General features: G+C 45.6%; 1 protein-coding gene across 1 annotated transcript in view; it reads left to right on the top strand.

Moving 5' to 3' along the window:
* The window catches only part of ATP9A (ATPase phospholipid transporting 9A (putative)), a 125725-nt gene that overhangs the window by 36942 nt on the left and 76098 nt on the right, over positions 1-12685 (top strand). The window contains exon 5 of the mRNA XM_040638482.1: positions 12161-12219. Coding sequence (XP_040494416.1) covers positions 12161-12219 — 59 coding nt within the window. The remainder of the gene's footprint in view (positions 1-12160; positions 12220-12685) is intronic.

The following is a 12685-nucleotide window of genomic DNA, read 5'->3' as shown; positions in this document are numbered from 1 at the left end:
AAAAAATTTTTTTAAACAAAATCCCCCGAGGGCATGAACGTATTTCGTTTAGTGCATTTAAATAGATTTTCGTAGTTGGTGGTCTTAACGTTTTACAAATCTCTGGGTGAAGTGGGGGATGTAGAGTTGGTATAAAAATGCTTTATTATTGCTAAACTACTGTATTTAGGACATTTTGCTACATAAAGAAAGAAAACCCAGCATAATCTTTGCAAAGGCAGGTGGCTTGGGCTTTCCACGTGGGTAATCAGAAGACCCCTCTGCAGGGTGTTTTTTTGTGGTTCGTGTATATTAAATCCTCCCTTAATAACATATTCTGACTATAACATTTAAAATGCTAGGCAACCGACAAAAGCCCCATTGGAGAGGGTGCGGTGGATCTATTTAGAGGGATTCCATTCATTCATCTATCCAGGCTCCAAACCTTCTTTGGTTCTTTTCATATTGCAATTGCTTTTCCCGTGAATGATTTTTCTGCCCTCCCTTGCAGACCCCCTTCTCAGCCCCTGCTTTATCTTCACTCAGTTCTTGGAAAGATCCTAAGGAGAATTGGCAGATGGCTCTAGCATTAAAAACTTGTCTTCCTTTGTTGGTCTCCTTTTGTGGCCCGTGGTTTCCATTGTCATGCCAATGCGACAGTAGGGGAAACCGAGCAGAGTTGTGAATATTAACCCAGCCCCTGCTCGGTCATTTGTTTTGAAAGACCCCAAAAACACTGAAGAAACTGTCAGCTCAGAAAGTGATCGAGGTGAGTTTCGTTATTTGATACACTTTGGGGGTGGGGGCGGGGAAGGGCCACAGTAGGAAGCCCCAACTGGGAGATTGCAGAGAGAGGAAGAGAAAGAAGCCTTTTTTGACCTTACTGTTTAATTACTTACTAATTTTCTCGAGTGAGGCTTTTCACCAAGGTCTTCGTTTAGTAAGTTTAAACGCAAAATGAAACAAATATGTGTATGTATATGCACGCAGGACCGGTTCCTTTTGTATCACATGATGCCTTAAAATGTATTTTTCAACACTATTTTTGGAGTTCAGAAACCTTTAGAAACCGGAATATCGAGTTCCTGATCACTGGATTACAGGCCACAGGATTTACCTGCATTCTGCATCATTTCCTGGCTAATAATAGCAGTCCTTGTGCTGATAAAATTTTAAAAATTGGGGGGTGGTAATTTCTAGCTAGGAAAAAAGTTGCAAAAGTCACGTGGTGAACTCCGCCGTGCTCTTCATCAATTGTTAACATTTCGCCACGTTTGCTCTTTAATATTCTCTCTCTCATTAGAGAATTAAGCTGCAGACATTAATTCCTTTTACTCCTAAATACTTCAGTGCCTAATGCGTAATAGGACATTGTTCTCACATAACACAGTACAATTGTCAAAATCAGAGAATTCGATATTGGTACGTTACTATTAGTCTCATCTACAGTCCTTACTCCAGATTTGCCATTTGTTCTTGAAGTGTCCTGATTTTTGTTGTTGTTGTTTCCATCCCCCACCCCCCAGGGTCTAAACTATCCTGTTTTTAATGGCATTTTTTTCCTGGTGCAGAAACCAGTACAGGTTTTCCGGGTGGCATTTAATTGTCCTTGTTCCTTAATCTCTTCTAGCGTGGCATAGCTCCTTGGTTTTCTTTGATGCGACGACGCTGACATTTTGAAAAGGACCGGCCAGTTTCAGGACAGTTGCTTTGTAGCTCGTCCCTCAACTTGTGCTTGTCTGATGTGTCAAAATTAGATTCGTGGCACGCATTTTTAGCAAGAGTTAATATAGTTTCAGGAATGCTGATGGCACAGATTTACTGTTGGGACTTTGCCAGAGTTTTAGAGGCATTATGGTAATCAAATTGAAAAAAACTTCAAACTTTGAGAAAAAAGTGGATTTTAAACAACTAAAAATCCTGGAAGTAAGGCACTCATCACCGTGAGGAAGAATGGATGATAGTTTTTTGTTTTTTGTTTTTTTGTTGTTGTTAATTGCTACTTCCATTGAGATATCTTCATTCGAATAATTTGTTATCTAAAACAACACAGCAATTAGATTAATTTTTAATGTTGTCACGGTTTAATGAGAAATACTTGAAGTATTTTAATGCTTCACGTCAAAATGACCTTTTCTTCGTTTTCTTGAGAGTTTTTTTGACTATCACACTTCCCAAGTCTATGATAGGCTTCCATATTATATTACAGAGGTGAACACAAGGGGCTGGGGATTCTGGGAATTTGTAATTTATTGAAGTATCCAGACATTTAAATAGATAATTTTAAAAATGCAACTAATACTTACATGTCAGGGGTGGGAGCATTCCTGGTTCTGAGCACAGTGCCTGGCAGTTAAGACAGTGGTTCTGAGCCTGTGCTCTGCCTGGACTCAGGAGTCCTGCTTGCCCCCTGCACCCTGCTCTGTGAGCAGGTCCCTCACCTGTCAGTAAATTGGGGGTAATCATAGTGCCTACCTTACGAGAGCTGCTCTAAATATAACTCTTGTGTGAGAAGAACATAACACTTGCCTGGGATTTGGTATCTGCTCAAGAAAGCCAGTGGCGATGGTATTGTAGCTGGGGTCCGTTAAATGTTGGTGGGTGTGAATCAGTAAATGGAGGCATGAGCCAGGGTCATGGGAGGTTACGGGAGCCAGTCAGAGAGGAGCTGATAGGTCTTCTCAGAAGAGGTGACCTTCATCTTAAGTCTTACAGGGTGGAAGAGAGGAGGACTGGTTGCGTGTTTGTGGTGCATAGTGCAAAATGCACATGTGGGGCCTGTTCAAAAATTAAGAATTTCAAGATGGCTGCAGGCAAGCATGAAGCCAAGTCCAGGACCCTTCTGAGCACAGCGCCCCGTGCTAGTACCCAGAGCGCACAGGCATGAAGTGGCCCTGGGGAAGAGTCTCCCAAAGGCCGTAGGTGTGGTGGCTGGGAGTGTGGGGTGCATACCCCAGCTTCTGGCTCCACCTTGTTCTTCCCACTTAGGCCATGTTTCCTGAGTCTCCCTTCTGGGAAAACAGAGGAGAAGACCACGGAGGTCAACGAGGGCCTAACACCATGGGAAGGTCCGTTCTGTGGTCTAGGTATCTGTGTACAAGGCATATGAGGGAGTAGGTGGCTTTGGAAGTGTTCGAAAAATTCTGTCAAAATTGGAAAGCTGTGGAAAAAAAAATGAAAGATTACCCACTGCAAGCCAGCCAGATGCTGGACAGGGTCTAGTGTGTCCTCTCTTAAACAGCCGTGTGGAGGTGGCTTTTATAGACCGACACTGAGAGGCTCAGGGGAGGCACCGCGTCTCAGACGGTGTAGCGAGCTGAGGGCAGGGCTGGGACTCGAACCCGGGCCTGTCTGAACGCTCATCCTGGGCCGGTAGGTCTAGGCCCCCACGACGTGCCAGGAGCTGGGCTCGGCACTCTCCACGTGGACCATCTCACCCGTAGCTGTGATGGTCAGCCTTAATATGTATGCTACAGAAGGGTTTTTAGATTGAAATCATTTTAAAACATGTTTCTGAGTCCAAAGGAATTTATTAATCCAGCATCCTCATTTTTTTTTTTAATATTCATTTATTTTAGAAAGTGGGTCGGGGGGAGGAGAGAGAATCTCAAGCTGACTCCCCACTGAACGCAGAGCCCAACCTGGAGCTCGATTTCAAGACCCATGAGATCATGACCTAAATCACAAGTTGGGCTCTTAACCGACTGAGCCACTCCCGTGCCCCAAGCATCCTCATTCTGAGGGGGACAAACTTATTGTTAGACAAAGTTGTCGAAAACCCTGTAGGGATCCTGCTTTCAGATAAAGAAGCATCCCCTCTCTTTCTCCTCGAAACCCACATTTGTAGCATGATCAGACTGGAGGGAGGTTCTCAGGCCCTTACGAGTTTTCTAGACCTGTCTTTGCCAGCAAGAGTTCAGAGGCCCTGGAAATACCAAAGCCGAAGAAAAGAGGGTCTCGAAGTGGTAGCTGACCACTAGCGAAATGTCATTTTGTTACTGCAGGGATTGGGGTTGGGTGGGGAAAGAGTAATTAGTAAATGGATCGTTTCTCTTTCTAACGTGTCTTACCTAAACCAAAAGTAATTCTAGGGCTGGAGGGGTTTGCCTTGATTATCCCGGGTGGCGAGCGGCAGTTGGGTTAGCAGTTTCACCCGAGGAATTCGGAATTCGTAGGTCTTCCTACCAGGCATGTTTTCCAGACTAACCTGCGATCAAGGGCTAAATGAGGCACGCGGATAATTAGCTTTGAAAGAAAGTGCAAACAGGCACAATTAACACAATTGCTGATGCTTCTTTCCCGCTGGGGACATCTGGGCACCCCAGGAGCCATAAGTCATAAGCCAAAGGTCCAGGTGAAATGGAGAGAATCCCTCCTATCTTTAGTTTTGGAGTACTGGGTGGTGTTAAAAACCAGCTGAAACGTTTGATCTTCCCCATTTCTTTCCAGATAGTTCTGCATCTTTCCAAGTGCCCTGTTCACCTTTCCCAGGTACTGAATAACCTGAGGATCCATTAAAGAGTGCTGTCTTTTTTTTCAATTTAATTCAAAATCCATTTTGGGCCATGACTTAGGATTGTGTTTCCTGTGACTGAATTTTGAGGTCAAAGTCTATCTCTGTTTTTCTTTTTGGCAGTTTTATTCCACTGGAGTTCATCAGGAGAAAGTAGGATCGTGTGGGGAGGATGCGTTATTAATGGGGCATTGTTTAGCTCATGGGTAATTAACTAAATTGAAATTCTGTGTTCTTAAACACAAGTACCATTTGTGTTTTCAAAGATATGTTTTATACTTTACAAATTTTATTTTTTTAAGTCTCAGATACTTACTAGTGTAAACCCCGTCACAGTACACCAACATGATTTCGGCATTTGGAGGGGAAATATTTCCTGGATAAGTGGAAAATTGTGCAGACAGCTTCTGGAAGACTTTCATTCTAAGCACCTTTATATATAGTGAAACATTTCATTTAGAAGTCCGGACTGTCCTCAGTTTGCTGTATTCAACATTCACTGGTTAGCACTTGTGTTGATCACTGGGACCCGTTTTGTTCCGGGCTTCTGGGCTATTCTTCCCATCCCAGCTGACATCTGACACTGATTGGACAGTGCCAGGTGCAAGACCTAGAGTGCTGCTTCAATACCTCCCGCTCCAATAAATGGGAAGAGGGGGGATCAAGCTCTTAGGCTTCTTGGCCTGATCCAGGGTCTGGTGTGACATGGTAGAGGCTGAGGCCTCCAGTCCAGAAGAAAAGATCAGATCTGCAGGGTGCCCAGCATTAAGTTGTCCCTACACTGACGGCTCATCCCTGTTTTAAACTTTTTTTAGAGAAGAGAATTACAGTAATGGTCTTTTCGATATCAACTACAGCAAAAGCACTACAAAAGTCCTTTACTAAGGATCTCACAGGCAGTTCAGGAAGCAAAGGATTCCCCTGCCCAAGCTTCCCTCATTAAGATTCAGAGCATTCGCTTTTACAAGTCTTGTTTAAAACAGATCTTGTCAGACACTTTCTCATACATTCTCTGACAGATGCAAAGTTACTTCAGACCCATATGTTTCTTTGTTTTTTTTTCAGAGTACTCAGTTTCACTTAATTACAAATCATTGGTGAACCGATGTATTGTTTAATTAAAAAAGAACCAACCCCCCCCCTGAAAATAATCTCACATGCACATGGCACTGTTATCTTTCCCAAAAGGGGTCTACCCCTCCCTGCCCCACCACTGCAGCGGCGTGGGTCTGGTTCTTCATTATTGGACACCAGACGCAGGGAGGACCATTTATATATTTATTTTAAAAGCCTCTGTTGGGTAGAAGCTCGTTACACTTAAACCTCAGCCTTTCTTTTTTAAGATCCCACTATTTGAAACAAAAGACCCAGGATGCGGCCACGGAATTTATAATAATACATCTGAACCCTTTGCTTGTTTTCAAATAAGTCTTTTCTTAGGCTCCGGGGAATGCAGACCACTCTATTGGAATATGAAAATTTCAACTCGGAACCCAGGAGCTCTGCTGGGTCCGCAGAGGCGTTTTAATGTCAACCCCAGGAAACGTACACGCTATAGCATTTACAACTCATCACTGTCACAGAGTGTGAGCGCGAGAGTACTACGTTAACCAGGGCTGGTGCGTAGACATCGCGGCTCGCGATCAGCAAAAGCGATCAATGTCCTGCGTGCGCGTTGAAAAATAGAAGCAGGGCTTGAGGTGTTTGGGGTCAACACAGAGGCCCACACATACGAGTGCCCTGGAATTTATTTTAAAAAAATTTCTTTCTTGCGGGCTGCTCTGCAGTTTGACTGAATTGTCATTTGCTTGTTTCGACTCAAGGGAAACATCTGGTTTCTCCCTGCAATGGAGACAAACTGCTCTTATCCTGAAGCTGTCATCCATGAAAAGCATGGTTTGGGCTCAATAGCTTTGCTTATGAAAGGCTTGGGGTCCATCTCTACAGAAATAAACAGCTCTCGTAATTGGAATTTTGTTCCCTGTTACAAACTCTGGCTCAGAGGTGACTCGGGTAGAGTGTCGAAAGCTGCAAGGGATGAATTTATTTTATAGAAGGCATTTAATGACTTAGGATGTGGCCAGCAGACAGTTTTCCACTTAACCTTTGTGAAAATCTCTTAGCCAACTTCTGTTCAAGTTTCTGCAAATGTATCTAAAAATCCCAGAGGCTGGAGGTTGGAGGCTGGGTGTTAGGGGACCCAGAACAGAAGGGCGATCTGGGGAGGGGGAAGGGCTGTGGCCTTCCGTTCTCAGAGGGCGGCCAGGTTTTCCTGTGCACCGTGTCCTGGAGATGTTACTGGGTGCTTTTACTTCTGTTCAGGGGCAGCTACATAATTTGGGGGGACCCCATGTAAAATGAGAAGGTGGGGCCCCTTGTTGAAAAGTTATTAAGAATCTTACGGTGACAGCAGGTCATTCACCCGAGGGTGGGGGGGCCCGTGTGAACACGCAGGTTGCACACCCATGGGGCTGCCCTCCTTCGGCCGTAGGAACCTCAAGGGAGGTGAGAGCAAAAAGGGAAGCAGTGCTTGGGAAGTGTGCGTGCTGACTTCTCAGTGGGGTGTCGGGAGAGTGTTTTCTTCCTGGCAGAGAATGGGCAGCAGGAAGCTGTCCTCCTCTCTTTGAATACTCACTGGAGACGTGTTACTTTTGTGAGGTAGACGGGGAGCTCTGCCAGAGTGCGTCTGTACCTTGTTCTGTCTTTTTTTTTTTTTTGCAAGAATGTTTGTAGAAAACTCAGAAGAGTGGTTAAGGTAAGATCAGAAATCATGTGTTTGGAGCCCTTTCCACAATTTGAAGTGTTTTTCATTCTGTGGTTAATCCCAGCCCCCGAATGCCGGGCTTGTCAGTCTCACTTTGTCCCCCTTTTCTCCCTCTGCCACCCTGGCCACGGCAGCGGGGGCCACCGCGAGGGCCCTTGCTCAGATGTCCACAGCCGGCCGTGGTACGTGGCTGGTGGAAAGCCCCGTCAGCGTTGCACTGTGCACCCTGGTATCTGCTTTCCTTTCGCTTTTCTTCCTGCCACTCTTCCTGCTTTTCATTCTTCTGGTTTTACGTCTGTCCTCGTTCAGAACACACACGTATGCAGACCCCCGCGAACCAGGTGCCCTGCCCGCAGCCCTGAACGGCAGCACGTTGTCGATCGCCAGCAAGTGGCAACATGGAAAGGGAAATCCAAATTTATGGTCAAGACTGCGGGGTTAGCTCGATAGAGCAGGAGAATCTGAGGATCTCTGCCTCTCCCTTCCGTTCTCAGAGGGCGGCCAGGTTTTCCTGTGCACCGTGTCCTGGAGATGTTACTGGATGCTTTTACTTCTGTTCAGGGGCAGCTACGTAATTTGGGGGGACCCCATGTAAAATGAGAAGGTGGGGCCCCTTGTTGAAAAGTTATTAAGAATCTTAAGGTGACAGCAGGTCATTCACCCGAGGGTGGGGGGGCTTTTTAAATTTTAAAGAAATTTGTGGAAGCTGCAGAGCCCCCCCCAACCCCCCAAATACTCACATGCTAACGAGGGAGCCATGGCTCAGAAATACTAGTGGCCTCTTGGCTGAGTGGCTCCCGCTGCCCCCCTCCCAGGACGGAGCCTGCTGGCTGGCGGACAGATACAGTAGAAGACCTTGTCTGAGGGATCGGCCTGCTGGCCTTAGTCAGAATCTGCTCTGCGAGCGCAGCGGATTAAAAGGGGTTTTTGTTGAGGTTGAGCAGATGGACAGGGAGAGGCAGAGTTCACATTAACTGATCGTAAATCAGACTCCGTTGTAGAAGGGAAAGATCTGGGTCTGGTCACTTAGAAGTCGGAGCTAATTTAATTTATTATTCTTCTTTCTTATTAGAAGAGCACCTCATGCTTATAAAAAAAGAATCCCTGTGAAGAATTTAGAAAGTATGTGTGCCAGAGAAAGGGATAAATTCCATGTGTGCCCAGGAAGAATCACCCGTCAGCCCTTCCAGCATAATCCCCCTGATTTTTCTCTGTCCCGCCAACATCCCCGTGTATACATATACAGTTATTATCTAATAAGACTTAAAATACATACTTCTCTTTGAGTTAAGTACAAGAGAAGACTTACAGCCAGGTCTGGAAGGTTGGAACACAAGCTCAGTGATCGTTTGGGTCAGGCCACCAACTTCAATTTTAGTAATAAAACCAAGACAATGTGTAAATTTATGTTTGGGAAAGCCGGGGCAAGCTCAGGTGAAGGAAACGCTCATTGGCACAGAGGGCCATGTTGAATTTATGATCTGCCTTCCAGCAACGCCTTGAGAAACTCCCTGGGAAGAAGAGGACGACAGTCTGTGTAGATTTTTCCTGTTGCCCCCTAGTGGGACCAGGAGAAATGTTCAGGCAGGAAAAGAATTCTGCATGTTGGACTCTCTTCCCCCATTTCTTTTTCTTTCTTTCTCTTTCTTTCTTTCTTTCTTTCTTTCTTTCTTTCTTTCTTTCTTTCTTAGAATTTAATTTTATTTGAGAGAGAGCGTGAGATTGATGGGAGGGAGGGGCAAAGGGAGAGGGACAAGCAGACTCTCTGCTGAGCTGGGATCCCAGGACCCTTGGGGCTCCATCCTAGGACCCTGGGATCATGATGAACGAATGGATGTCCTCCCTTCCCTCTGCACATGTTTTGACATAACAAACATTTGAGGCTCTGGGTCTCTCTCTAGCAGGATAGGGCTCAGGCCCACGAATTGAATTTAGTCCCGTGTTTGGTAAAATGAGGCACATGAAACACTCATGTCCTAGCGTGAGATGCCCAAACTGGGAGAGTCTGGAAGTCCTCAGAGCAACCGAGGGGTGGTCCAGTTCATCACCACTTGCTGTGTGTTCTGTCTAGAAGACATTATTAGTGTCTGGGTGCTTCCCTCCTAGCGTCAGTTCTACTGACTGTTACTGTGACAAAATTTAATTAAATACAAGAATTAATTGAAATGAAACCCTATGGAACCTATTTGAAAAAGTTGTTTCAGTAGAGATCATTGGAATGCTATGGGAAATCTCGGCGGTGGTAAATTATTAAAAAGACACATTGAATTATGTGAAAAGTATATGATACTGTGAAAACCCGTAAAAGCCTGGAGTTGTACACTCAGATTAGTTCATTAGTGTGTTTACGTTCTTACAACTAAAGCAGCTCAGGCTAGAAATCCTGCTTCATGAACGCTGGGTTTTGTTGAATGAATGAGTTCAGGGAGAGAATAGCAGACTCATGATTCCCATTCCACTTTTGCTCTTGCTGCTGGATAAAATGATACTCAATTATTAAGGAGGATTGAGAGTCATTATTCCTTCCTCTCTCTCGTGGCCGAATGTTTTTAAGTTAAGTGGGCTTTTTACAAAAAGCCAGTGACATAAAGATTTTATGGTGTTGGTCCCTTGTGCAAGAATTTGACCGGTCACCAGAACCAAGGCTCACCTCCTCTCTGGGCTTGTTTGTAGGACCCCTGGCCCTGACTAGCCCTTCCACCTTTCTCTCTTGCTGTTCCCTGCCTTCTGTGCAGTGCTTTTGGCCTTGCTGAAGGAGGTGCTGCCTGTGGCCACATGCAGGCAAGATGACTCCCATGTACCCCTTTCTCCCATCTCCTCCTTCCTTTCATGGGTTACTGGTAACCGTGTCCTTCATCTGGCCAATTCCGGTGCCACCTCTTCTGCAGAGTGTATGTTCACGCCTCCCTTACCCCACCCCATTCACTCCTTATTTACCTGTTGCCTCCTTCCCTCCGCAGGAATGTGAGTTCCGTGTATCCCCACCTCTGGGTCACCTGGCATACAGCAGGCATTCCGTAAATGGTGCTTGAATGTTGAATGCATGATCAAGAGCCTTCTGTGTGCTGGGCAGTGTTCCAGGTCCTCTTCCAAAGGGGAGATTCCCCCCCTTTATGCTCCTTAGCACACGGGACTCACCTGTATCATTTCACACACGATTTTGCACTAACGGCATCTGTCTGGCTCTCTTTTTTCCAGTCCATGGGTTTGCAAACTACAGCCCGAGGGCCAAATTCAGCCTACCACCTTTTTTTTTTTGTTTTTTTGTTTTTGTTTTTTTTTGGTATGGCCTGGTTGCTAAGAAAAGTTTTGAGCCTTTGGTGGGGAACGATTGTTGGCAGTTGGGCACCTCACCTCTTGGCCTGTAAAACCCAAACTGTTCACTGCCTTGGCTACTGCCAGCACGTTTGTTGACTCCTGAAGGAGACCGAGCTTTTTTCCTAGGATGAGGAGCTGGTTTTGCATCTTTGAATTCCCACGACATAGCACTCAGTAAATGTATTTTTGTCGTTGAACTGAACTCACTGTTCTGTTGTTTTTTTTTTTTTAATTCACCCTCTGGAGTCAGATGGGGGTGTGAATCCTGGCTCTGATCTGTTCTGTGAGGCTGGTGGGGGGTGGGGGTGGCGCAGGTCTGAGCCTACTTTCCCCGTCTGAAAACTTCAGGTGATAATACCCGTTTCTGGGGCCGTTGTGAGGACTAAAGGAAGCTGTGGCTGTGTCAGTGTCTGTACGGTGCTTAGCGCAGGTTTGGTGTTTAATGTCAGCTGTTACCGTTTATCCATCTAAATATCCAGCTGAAGTGTAGTCCGATCATAATCAGAAAGAAAATCCAGAGCAATCACAAACTTTTTAAAAGATTTTCTTTATTTGAGAGAGAGAGAGAGAGAGAGAGAGAGCACGAATGAGAGGCAGAAGGAGAAGCAGACTCCCCGCTGAGCAGGGAGCCTGATGCAGGGCTCCATCCCAGGACCCTGGGATCAGGACCCGAGCCGAAGGCAGACGCTTCACCAACGGAGCCACCCAGGCCCCCCACCAATCGCAAATTATAGAAAATGAGTCATTTTAGGATGACTTCTTTCTTTTCAGTGGTGTCGAAAATTAAGAGTTGACCTTCAGGAGTGCCTGGGGGACTCTGTTGGTTAAGAATGATCTCGTGAGGGGCGCCTGGGTGGCGCAGTCGTTAAGCGTCTGCCTTCGGATCAGGGCGTGATCCCGGCATTCTGGGATCGAACCCCACATGAGGCTCTTCTGCTGGGAGCCTGCTTCTTCCTCTCCCACTCCCCCTGCTTGTGTTCCCTCTCTCACTGGCTGTCTCTGTCAAATAAATAAATAAAAAATCTTTAAAAAAAAAAAAAAAAAAAAGAATGATCTCGTGATTCCAGCTCAGGTCATGATCTCAGGGTTGTGGGATCGAGCCCCACGGCAGGCTCCATGCTCAGCGGGGAGTCTGCTTGAGATTCTCTCCCTCTGCCTCTCCCCCAACTTGAGTGTGCTTTTTCTCTCAAATAAATAAATAAAATCTTAAAAAAAAAGAGTTGACCTTCAGTCCATGGATCTGATTCTTAATTTTCTTTCCCTTTTCTGTGTTGTTGTTTGGTTTCTTTTGAGGTTGAATGAATCTCATGGTACCAATTTAGAAAAGCATCTAAGGTGCCGTTAAGACAGGCGGCCTTATGTGAGGGGGTGAATTATTCCAGAGCTCTGAGAGGTGGGGATCCGTTCCTGGAGCAGGGGAATCTCTTCCCGGAGAGGCAGGCAATGCTGATGAGGTTGGCTGGGCCGGGGAGGGACATGCTTCTGGGTATACCGGATTGACTTTGCAGGCTCGTGGGCACTCTGCAAAGGCGTGAGGAATTGAAATGCATTCATACGTGATGTGTCTTGGACCTCTTTCTTTGCAGGGACAGTGAAGGTGAAGAGCTCCAACATCCAGGTTGGAGACCTTATCATCGTTGAAAAGGTGGGTGGGATCCCACAGTTTGTGACCGGTTGCTGTGTGAGTGTGTAAATGGGAAGTCATTGCCACCGCTTCATAAATCCTAACATGTAATTGGTATATCTGGTAGATGAACTGAACGTAGGCTTTTTGGGATTCTCTGCTTGCTGCATAAGCAAATAAAAATATTTGTCATTTACCGTTTCGAGCGATTTTAGCTTGCATTTTTTGACTTAAATAAACATCGTGCTTTTCCGTCGTTTTGTGGGGAGCAGGGATGAAGTGTAACATGAGAATAGTAAAAAGGGCCAAAAGTGCATTTTTAAAAATAGCACCGTTCATACATTTGTGACTTCAGCAAACATTCCTGTCTCTTTTTGCTGTCTGTTTAGAAGGTAGTGGGTTTTGGGGGTGGCCCTGGAGAGGCTTGGAATAATATTTGATTAGAAAAGGATTGTATCATAGCTTGTTTCTGTAGGAAGTGAACTAT

This window comes from Ursus maritimus, unplaced genomic scaffold (assembly GCF_017311325.1).
Source record: "Ursus maritimus isolate PB19 unplaced genomic scaffold, ASM1731132v1 scaffold_22, whole genome shotgun sequence".
NCBI lineage: Eukaryota > Metazoa > Chordata > Mammalia > Carnivora > Ursidae > Ursus > Ursus maritimus.
Note: the sequence above shows the minus strand (reverse complement) of the source record. Positions and strands in the feature narration are given on the sequence as shown.